At 47.4% G+C, this 11,584-nt stretch overlaps 1 protein-coding gene across 6 annotated transcripts in view; it reads left to right on the top strand.

Moving 5' to 3' along the window:
- LOC131939562 (protein unc-80 homolog) overlaps positions 1-11,584 on the top strand; it is a 140,841-nt gene that overhangs the window by 47,552 nt on the left and 81,705 nt on the right. For all 6 annotated transcript variants that reach the window (XM_059297950.1, XM_059297953.1, XM_059297951.1 and 3 more), the window contains 3 exons: positions 8,840-9,055; positions 10,306-10,441; positions 11,175-11,420. In XM_059297950.1, the coding sequence (XP_059153933.1) occupies positions 8,840-9,055; positions 10,306-10,441; positions 11,175-11,420 (598 nt within the window). The remainder of the gene's footprint in view (positions 1-8,839; positions 9,056-10,305; positions 10,442-11,174; positions 11,421-11,584) is intronic.

The raw sequence follows: 11,584 nt of genomic DNA, 5'->3' as shown, positions 1-11,584 counted from the left end.
ATGAGAGGGTTGTCATCTCTCCATGTGTGACATGACTGATGAGAGGGTTGTCTCCATGTGTGACATGACTGATGAGAGGGTTGTCATCTCTCCATGTGTGACATGACTGATGAGAGGGTTGTCTCCATGTGTGACATGACTGATGAGAGGGTTGTCTCCATGTGTGACATGACTGATGAGAGGGTTGTCTCCATGTGTGACATGACTGATGAGAGGGTTGTCATCTCTCCATGTGTGACATGACTGATGAGAGGGTTGTCATCTCTCCATGTGTGACATGACTGATGAGAGGGTTGTCTGCATGTGTGACATGACTGATGAGAGGGTTGTCTCCATGTGTGACATGACTGATGAGAGGGTTGTCTCCAAGTGTGACATGACTGATGAGAGGGTTGTCTTCATGTGTGACATGACTGATGAGAGGGTTGTCTCCATGTGTGACATGACTGATGAGAGGGTTGTCTCCATGTGTGACATGACTGATGAGAGGGTTGTCATCTCTCCATGTGTGACATGACTAATGAGAGGGTTGTCTCCATGTGTGACATGACTGATGAGAGGGTTGTCTCCATGTGTGACATGACTGATGAGAGGGTTGTCTCCATGTGTGACATGACTGATGAGAGGGTTGTCATCTCTCCATGTGTGACATGACTGATGAGAGGGTTGTCATCTCTCCATGTGTGACATGACTGATGAGAGGGTTGTCTGCATGTGTGACATGACTGATGAGAGGGTTGTCTCCATGTGTGACATGACTGATGAGAGGGTTGTCATCTCTCCATGTGTGACATGACTGATGAGAGGGTTGTCTCCATGTGTGACATGACTGATGAGAGGGTTGTCATCTCTCCATGTGTGACATGACTGATGAGAGGGTTGTCATCTCTCCATGTGTGACATGACTGATGAGAGGGTTGTCTCCATGTGTGACATGACTGATGAGAGGGTTGTCTCCATGTGTGACATGACTGATGAGAGGGTTGTCATCTCTCCATGTGTGACATGACTGATGAGAGGGTTGTCTCCATGTGTGACATGACTGATGAGAGGGTTGTCATCTCTCCATGTGTGACATGACTGATGAGAGGGTTGTCATCTCTCCATGTGTGACATGACTGATGAGAGGGTTGTCATCTCTCCATGTGTGACATGACTGATGAGAGGGTTGTCATCTCTCCATGTGTGACATGACTGATGAGAGGGTTGTCATCTCTCCATGTGTGACATGACTGATGAGAGGGTTGTCTCCATGTGTGACATGACTGATGAGAGGGTTGTCTCCATGTGTGACATGACTGATGAGAGGGTTGTCATCTCTCCATGTGTGACATGACTGATGAGAGGTTGTCATCTCTCCATGTGTGACATGACTGATGAGAGGGTTGTCATCTCTCCATGTGTGACATGACTGATGAGAGGGTTGTCATCTCTCCATGTGTGACATGACTGATGAGAGGGTTGTCATCTCTCCATGTGTGACATGACTGATGAGAGGGTTGTCATCTCTCCATGTATGACATGACTGATGAGAGGGTTGTCTCCATGTGTGACATGACTGATGAGAGGGTTGTCTCCATGTGTGACATGACTGATGAGAGGGTTGTCTCCATGTGTGACATGACTGATGAGAGGGTTGTCTCCATGTGTGACATGACTGATGAGAGGGTTGTCTCCATGTGTGACATGACTGATGAGAGGGTTGTCTCCATGTGTGACATGACTGATGAGAGGGTTGTCATCTCTCCATGTGTGACATGACTGATGAGAGGGTTGTCTCCATGTGTGACATGACTGATGAGAGGGTTGTCTCCATGTGTGACATGACTGATGAGAGGGTTGTCTCCATGTGTGACATGACTGATGAGAGGGTTGTCATCTCTCCATGTGTGACATGACTGATGAGAGGGTTGTCATCTCTCCATGTGTGACATGACTGATGAGAGGGTTGTCTCCATGTGTGACATGACTGATGAGAGGGTTGTCATCTCTCCATGTGTGACATGACTGATGAGAGGGTTGTCATCTCTCCATGTGTGACATGACTGATGAGAGGGTTGTCATCTCTCCATGTGTGACATGACTGATGAGAGGGTTGTCATCTCTCCATGTGTGACATGACTGATGAGAGGGTTGTCATCTCTCCATGTGTGACATGACTGATGAGAGGGTTGTCTCCATGTGTGACATGACTGATGAGAGGGTTGTCTCCATGTGTGACATGACTGATGAGAGGGTTGTCTCCATGTGTGGCATGATGAGAGGGTTGTCTCCATGTGTGACATGACTGATGAGAGGGTTGTCATCTCTCCATGTGTGACATGACTGATGAGAGGGTTGTCATCTCTCCATGTGTGACATGACTGATGAGAGGGTTGTCTCCATGTGTGACATGACTGATGAGAGGGTTGTCTCCATGTGTGACATGACTGATGAGAGGGTTGTCTCCATGTGTGGCATGATGAGAGGGTTGTCTCCATGTGTGACATGACTGATGAGAGGGTTGTCATCTCTCCATGTGTGACATGACTGATGAGAGGGTTGTCATCTCTCCATGTGTGACATGACTGATGAGAGGGTTGTCTCCATGTGTGACATGACTGATGAGAGGGTTGTCATCTCTCCATGTGTGACATGACTGATGAGAGGGTTGTCTCCATGTGTGACATGACTGATGAGAGGGTTGTCTCCATGTGTGACATGACTGATGAGAGGGTTGTCTCCATGTGTGACATGACTGATGAGAGGGTTGTCATCTCTCCATGTGTGACATGACTGATGAGAGGGTTGTCATCTCTCCATGTGTGACATGACTGATGAGAGGGTTGTCTGCATGTGTGACATGACTGATGAGAGGGTTGTCTCCATGTGTGACATGACTGATGAGAGGGTTGTCTCCAAGTGTGACATGACTGATGAGAGGGTTGTCTTCATGTGTGACATGACTGATGAGAGGGTTGTCTCCATGTGTGACATGACTGATGAGAGGGTTGTCTCCATGTGTGACATGACTGATGAGAGGGTTGTCATCTCTCCATGTGTGACATGACTAATGAGAGGGTTGTCTCCATGTGTGACATGACTGATGAGAGGGTTGTCTCCATGTGTGACATGACTGATGAGAGGGTTGTCTCCATGTGTGACATGACTGATGAGAGGGTTGTCATCTCTCCATGTGTGACATGACTGATGAGAGGGTTGTCATCTCTCCATGTGTGACATGACTGATGAGAGGGTTGTCTGCATGTGTGACATGACTGATGAGAGGGTTGTCTCCATGTGTGACATGACTGATGAGAGGGTTGTCATCTCTCCATGTGTGACATGACTGATGAGAGGGTTGTCTCCATGTGTGACATGACTGATGAGAGGGTTGTCATCTCTCCATGTGTGACATGACTGATGAGAGGGTTGTCATCTCTCCATGTGTGACATGACTGATGAGAGGGTTGTCTCCATGTGTGACATGACTGATGAGAGGGTTGTCTCCATGTGTGACATGACTGATGAGAGGGTTGTCATCTCTCCATGTGTGACATGACTGATGAGAGGGTTGTCTCCATGTGTGACATGACTGATGAGAGGGTTGTCATCTCTCCATGTGTGACATGACTGATGAGAGGGTTGTCATCTCTCCATGTGTGACATGACTGATGAGAGGGTTGTCATCTCTCCATGTGTGACATGACTGATGAGAGGGTTGTCATCTCTCCATGTGTGACATGACTGATGAGAGGGTTGTCATCTCTCCATGTGTGACATGACTGATGAGAGGGTTGTCTCCATGTGTGACATGACTGATGAGAGGGTTGTCTCCATGTGTGACATGACTGATGAGAGGGTTGTCTCCATGTGTGGCATGATGAGAGGGTTGTCTCCATGTGTGACATGACTGATGAGAGGGTTGTCATCTCTCCATGTGTGACATGACTGATGAGAGGGTTGTCATCTCTCCATGTGTGACATGACTGATGAGAGGGTTGTCTCCATGTGTGACATGACTGATGAGAGGGTTGTCATCTCTCCATGTGTGACATGACTGATGAGAGGGTTGTCTCCATGTGTGACATGACTGATGAGAGGGTTGTCTCCATGTGTGACATGACTGATGAGAGGGTTGTCTCCATGTGTGACATGACTGATGAGAGGGTTGTCTCCATGTGTGACATGACTGATGAGAGGGTTGTCTCCATGTGTGACATGACTGATGAGAGGGTTGTCTGCATGTGTGACATGACTGATGAGAGGGTTGTCTCCATGTGTGACATGACTGATGAGAGGGTTGTCATCTCTCCATGTGTGACATGACTGATGAGAGGGTTGTCATCTCTCCATGTGTGACATGACTGATGAGAGGGTTGTCTCCAAGTGTGACATGACTGATGAGAGGGTTGTCTTCATGTGTGACATGACTGATGAGAGGGTTGTCTCCATGTGTGACATGACTGATGAGAGGGTTGTCTCCATGTGTGACATGACTGATGAGAGGGTTGTCATCTCTCCATGTGTGACATGACTGATGAGAGGGTTGTCTCCATGTGTGACATGACTGATGAGAGGGTTGTCTCCATGTGTGACATGACTGATGAGAGGGTTGTCCCCATGTGTGGCATGATGAGAGGGTTGTCTCCATGTGTGACATGACTGATGAGAGGGTTGTCATCTCTCCATGTGTGACATGACTGATGAGAGGGTTGTCATCTCTCCATGTGTGACATGACTGATGAGAGGGTTGTCTGCATGTGTGACATGACTGATGAGAGGGTTGTCTCCATGTGTGACATGACTGATGAGAGGGTTGTCATCTCTCTATGTGTGACATGACTGATGAGAGGGTTGTCATCTCTCCATGTGTGACATGACTGATGAGAGGGTTGTCTCCATGTGTGACATGACTGATGAGAGGGTTGTCTGCATGTGTGACATGACTGATGAGAGGGTTGTCTCCATGTGTGACATGACTGATGAGAGGGTTGTCATCTCTCCATGTGTGACATGACTGATGAGAGGGTTGTCATCTTTCCATGTGTGACATGACTGATGAGAGGGTTGTCTCCAAGTGTGACATGACTGATGAGAGGGTTGTCATCTCTTCATGTGTGACATGACTGATGAGAGGGTTGTCTCCATGTGTGACATGACTGATGAGAGGGTTGTCATCTCTCCATGTGTGACATGACTGATGAGAGGGTTGTCTCCATGTGTGACATGACTGATGAGAGGGTTGTCTTCATGTGTGACATGACTGATGAGAGGGTTGTCTCCATGTGTGACATGACTGATGAGAGGGTTGTCATCTCTCCATGTGTGACATGACTGATGAGAGGGTTGTCATCTCTCCATGTGTGACATGACTGATGAGAGGGTTGTCTCCAAGTGTGACATGACTGATGAGAGGGTTGTCATCTCTCCATGTGTGACATGACTGATGAGAGGGTTGTCTCCATGTGTGACATGACTGATGAGAGGGTTGTCTCCATGTGTGACATGACTGATGAGAGGGTTGTCTCCATGTGTGACATGACTGATGAGAGGGTTGTCTCCATGTGTGACATGACTGATGAGAGGGTTGTCATCTCTCCATGTGTGACATGACTGATGAGAGGGTTGTTTTCATGTGTGACATGACTGATGAGAGGGTTGTCTCCATGTGTGACATGACTGATGAGAGGGTTGTCTCCATGTGTGGCATGATGAGAGGGTTGTCTCCATGTGTGACATGACTGATGAGAGGGTTGTCTCCATGTGTGACATGACTGATGAGAGGGTTGTCATCTCTCCATGTGTGACATGACTGATGAGAGGGTTGTCTCCATGTGTGACATGACTGATGAGAGGGTTGTCATCTCTCCATGTGTGACATGACTGATGAGAGGGTTGTCTCCATGTGTGACATGACTGATGAGAGGGTTGTCTCCATGTGTGACATGACTGATGAGAGGGTTGTCTCCATGTGTGGCATGATGAGAGGGTTGTCATCTCTCCATGTGTGACATGACTGATGAGAGGGTTGTCATCTCTCCATGTGTGACATGACTGATGAGAGGGTTGTCATCTCTCCATGTGTGACATGACTGATGAGAGGGTTGTCTCCATGTGTGACATGACTGATGAGAGGGTTGTCTCCATGTGTGACATGACTGATGAGAGGGTTGTCTCCATGTGTGGCATGATGAGAGGGTTGTCTCCATGTGTGACATGACTGATGAGAGGGTTGTCATCTCTCCATGTGTGACATGACTGATGAGAGGGTTGTCTCCATGTGTGACATGACTGATGAGAGGGTTGTCTCCATGTGTGACATGACTGATGAGAGGGTTGTCTCCATGTGTGACATGACTGATGAGAGGGTTGTCTCCATGTGTGACATGACTGATGAGAGGGTTGTCTCCATGTGTGACATGACTGATGAGAGGGTTGTCTGCATGTGTGACATGACTGATGAGAGGGTTGTCTCCATGTGTGACATGACTGATGAGAGGGTTGTCATCTCTCCATGTGTGACATGACTGATGAGAGGGTTGTCATCTCTCCATGTGTGACATGACTGATGAGAGGGTTGTCTCCAAGTGTGACACGACTGATGAGAGGGTTGTCTTCATGTGTGACATGACTGATGAGAGGGTTGTCTCCATGTGTGACATGACTGATGAGAGGGTTGTCTCCATGTGTGACATGACTGATGAGAGGGTTGTCATCTCTCCATGTGTGACATGACTGATGAGAGGGTTGTCTCCATGTGTGACATGACTGATGAGAGGGTTGTCTCCATGTGTGACATGACTGATGAGAGGGTTGTCTCCATGTGTGGCATGATGAGAGGGTTGTCTCCATGTGTGACATGACTGATGAGAGGGTTGTCATCTCTCCATGTGTGACATGACTGATGAGAGGGTTGTCATCTCTCCATGTGTGACATGACTGATGAGAGGGTTGTCTGCATGTGTGACATGACTGATGAGAGGGTTGTCTCCATGTGTGACATGACTGATGAGAGGGTTGTCTCCATGTGTGACATGACTGATGAGAGGGTTGTCTCCATGTGTGGCATGATGAGAGGGTTGTCTCCATGTGTGACATGACTGATGAGAGGGTTGTCATCTCTCCATGTGTGACATGACTGATGAGAGGGTTGTCTCCATGTGTGACATGACTGATGAGAGGGTTGTCTCCATGTGTGACATGACTGATGAGAGGGTTGTCTCCATGTGTGACATGACTGATGAGAGGGTTGTCTCCATGTGTGACATGACTGATGAGAGGGTTGTCTCCATGTGTGACATGACTGATGAGAGGGTTGTCTGCATGTGTGACATGACTGATGAGAGGGTTGTCTCCATGTGTGACATGACTGATGAGAGGGTTGTCATCTCTCCATGTGTGACATGACTGATGAGAGGGTTGTCATCTCTCCATGTGTGACATGACTGATGAGAGGGTTGTCTCCAAGTGTGACACGACTGATGAGAGGGTTGTCTTCATGTGTGACATGACTGATGAGAGGGTTGTCTCCATGTGTGACATGACTGATGAGAGGGTTGTCTCCATGTGTGACATGACTGATGAGAGGGTTGTCATCTCTCCATGTGTGACATGACTGATGAGAGGGTTGTCTCCATGTGTGACATGACTGATGAGAGGGTTGTCTCCATGTGTGACATGACTGATGAGAGGGTTGTCTCCATGTGTGGCATGATGAGAGGGTTGTCTCCATGTGTGACATGACTGATGAGAGGGTTGTCATCTCTCCATGTGTGACATGACTGATGAGAGGGTTGTCATCTCTCCATGTGTGACATGACTGATGAGAGGGTTGTCTGCATGTGTGACATGACTGATGAGAGGGTTGTCTCCATGTGTGACATGACTGATGAGAGGGTTGTCATCTCTCTATGTGTGACATGACTGATGAGAGGGTTGTCATCTCTCCATGTGTGACATGACTGATGAGAGGGTTGTCTCCATGTGTGACATGACTGATGAGAGGGTTGTCTGCATGTGTGACATGACTGATGAGAGGGTTGTCTCCATGTGTGACATGACTGATGAGAGGGTTGTCATCTCTCCATGTGTGACATGACTGATGAGAGGGTTGTCATCTTTCCATGTGTGACATGACTGATGAGAGGGTTGTCTCCAAGTGTGACATGACTGATGAGAGGGTTGTCATCTCTTCATGTGTGACATGACTGATGAGAGGGTTGTCTCCATGTGTGACATGACTGATGAGAGGGTTGTCATCTCTCCATGTGTGACATGACTGATGAGAGGGTTGTCTCCATGTGTGACATGACTGATGAGAGGGTTGTCTTCATGTGTGACATGACTGATGAGAGGGTTGTCTCCATGTGTGACATGACTGATGAGAGGGTTGTCATCTCTCCATGTGTGACATGACTGATGAGAGGGTTGTCATCTCTCCATGTGTGACATGACTGATGAGAGGGTTGTCTCCAAGTGTGACATGACTGATGAGAGGGTTGTCATCTCTCCATGTGTGACATGACTGATGAGAGGGTTGTCTCCATGTGTGACATGACTGATGAGAGGGTTGTCTCCATGTGTGACATGACTGATGAGAGGGTTGTCTCCATGTGTGACATGACTGATGAGAGGGTTGTCTCCATGTGTGACATGACTGATGAGAGGGTTGTCATCTCTCCATGTGTGACATGACTGATGAGAGGGTTGTTTTCATGTGTGACATGACTGATGAGAGGGTTGTCTCCATGTGTGACATGACTGATGAGAGGGTTGTCATCTCTCCATGTGTGACATGACTGATGAGAGGGTTGTCTCCATGTGTGACATGACTGATGAGAGGGTTGTCTTGTTGCAGGAAGCGCCAGTGTCTGCCAGAGCAGCTGTGCTACTTGAGTGTGCTCATTTCATCCACCGCTGTAACCGTGGCGACTGGCCCAACTGGATGAAGCTCAACTTGCCCAGCTTCCGCCACACTGTGGCCGCCTTACAGAACAGAGGTCAGCCATCAGGGTATCGCAGGAACCTCATGCTGCAGAGGGCAGCCGGACGAATGTTTTATTCCTGGGCTGAGGTAAGATTTTGGCTGAGGTAAGATTTTGGCTGAAGTCAGACTTTGGCTAAGGTGGGACTTTGGGTGAGGTAGAATTTTGTGGTGAGGTAAGATTTTAGGTGAGGTTGGATTTTGGCTAAGGTTTGACTTTGGGTGAGGTAAGATTTTGGGTGAGGTAAGATTTTGGCCGATGTAGGATTTTGGGTGAGGTAAGATTATGGCTTAAGTCAGATTTTGGGTGAGGTAAGATTTTGGGTGAGGTAAGATTTTGGGTGAGGTAAGATTTTGGGTGAGGTAGGATTTTGGGTGAGGTAGGATTTTGGGTGAGGTAGGATTTTGGGTGAGGTAAGATTTTGGGTGAGGTAAGATTTTGGGTGAGGTTGGATTTTGGCTGAAGTCAGATTTTGGGTGGGGTACCCTGTCCATGTTCTATCACATTTTGTGCTCCAGGGTATTGTCAGAGTGGGGTACCCTGTCCATGTTCTTTCTTTTTGCCAAACTACAATGAGTGGGGGGGGGGGGGCAAGCCAGTAGAAACACCTCATCACTTAACTATTTATTTGAACTATTATGGTATGTTTGTACCTGGTTTTCTAATGTCCTGTTGGTAGTTCTCTTCCTTAGTCCCTAACTGTAGCCTTTCAGACAACTTTGATGAAGGCAAACATCTTTCTCCTCTTGACTTTGTACACTGTGTGGTGTGAGAATGACTTCCTTCCTACAGCAACTCAACACCCATGGCATTCTGATGGTTTTTAGACAACTTTGATGAAGGCAAACATCTTTCTCCTCTTGACTTTGTACACTGTGTGGTGTGAGAATGACTTCCTTCCTACAGCAACTCAACACCCATGGCATTCTGATGGTTTTTAGACAACTTTGATGAAGGCAAACATCTTTCTCCTCTTGACTTTGTACACTGTGTGGTGTGAGAATGACTTCCTTCCTACAGCAACAACACCCATTGCATTCTGATGGTTTTTAGACAACTTTGATGAAGGCAAACATCCTTCTCCTCTTGACTTTATTTTGTACACTGTGTGGTGTGAGAATGACTTCCTTCCTACAGCAACTCAACACCCATTGCATTCTGATGGTTTTTAGGCTGTGTTTGGACCTTAGAATATACATGTCTATATGAGCCCTAAAATTGATGGCTGTGCTTAAGAGATGGTGTGGTGTAGCTAACTCAAAGTCTCCTGGGGAGATTTGTACCTGACCCAAGTCACCTGGGGATGTAAGTGGACCAGTCAATTTTTATCTCTGTACAGAACCTTGGCCTGCAGATGGAATACATTCTAGCAAGGGAACATGCTGACAGACTGGCCGTGATTGATGAAGTCAAAGATGAGAACAGGAAGAAGGAACTAAGACAGGAGGATGAAGAAGAAGATTTTCTTGATGAAGGTCAGTTGATGTAGAGCTGAGCTAGGTGTTGTAGACTGCAGCTTGCTAATGTTGTGAAGGTCAGTTGGTGTAGAGCTGAGCTAGTTGGTGATGGTGTTGTAGACTGCAGCTTGCTAATGTTGTGAAGGTCAGTTGGTGTAGAGCTGAGCTGGTTGGTGATGGTGTTGTAGACTGCAGCTTGCTAATGTTGTGAAGGTCAGTTGATGTAGAGCTGAGCTGGTTGGTGATGGTGTTGTAGACTGCAGCTTGCTAATGTTGTGAAGGTCAGTTGGTGTAGAGCTGAGCTAGTTGGTGATGGTGTTGTAGACTGCAGCTTGCTAATGTTGTGAAGGTCAGTTGATGTAGAGCTGAGCTGGTTGGTGATGGTGTTGTAGACTGCAGCTTGCTAATGTTGTGAAGGTCAGTTGATGTAGAGCTGAGCTAGTTGGTGATGGTGTTGTAGACTGCAGCTTGCTAATGTTGTGAAGGTCAGTTGATGTAGAGCTGAGCTGGTTGGTGATGGTGTTGTAGACTGCAGCTTGCTAATGTTGTGAAGGTCAGTTGATGTAGAGCTGAGCTGGTTGGTGATGGTGTTGTAGACTGCAGCTTGCTATTGTTGTGAAGGTCAGTTGATGTAGAGCTGAGCTAGTTGGTGATGGTGTTGTAGACTGCAGCTTGCTAATGTTGTGAAGGTCAGTTGGTGTAGAGCTGAGCTAGGTGTTGTAGACTGGTAATGTGTTATCCTTGTGTCCAGCTTGTGTCAACCAGAAGGGCAAGGAGTGCCCCTACGCCCTCAAGATGTTGGCCTGCCTGGTGCTGGTGGAGATCACCACCTTTCTGAGAGAAACCTTCCAGTACCTGCCCAGGTCGCGCTCACACAAGCGGGAACATTTGTGGGACAAGAATGCTTCAAGCCGGCGCTATAGCAGCATAGTCAGCAGTCCTGGCCACTCTGACAAAAGCTCCGAGTCCAACCTGGCAGAGTTGCCATCTGGCTTTAGTGAGTACCTGACCATTGCTTGCTCCCATGTTTTTGTTGAATGATGCCATCCTGACATATTTTTGTTGAATGATGCCATCCTGACATGTTTTTGTTGAATGATTCCATCTTGACATGTTTTTGTTGAATGATGCCATCCTGACATATTTTTGTTGAATGATTCC

The sequence above is a fragment of the Physella acuta genome, unplaced genomic scaffold (assembly GCF_028476545.2).
Source record: "Physella acuta isolate Inbredline_101_S28 unplaced genomic scaffold, ASM2847654v3 ptg000283l, whole genome shotgun sequence".
Lineage (NCBI taxonomy): Eukaryota > Metazoa > Mollusca > Gastropoda > Physidae > Physella > Physella acuta.
This window is presented reverse-complemented; position numbering and strand designations above follow the sequence as displayed.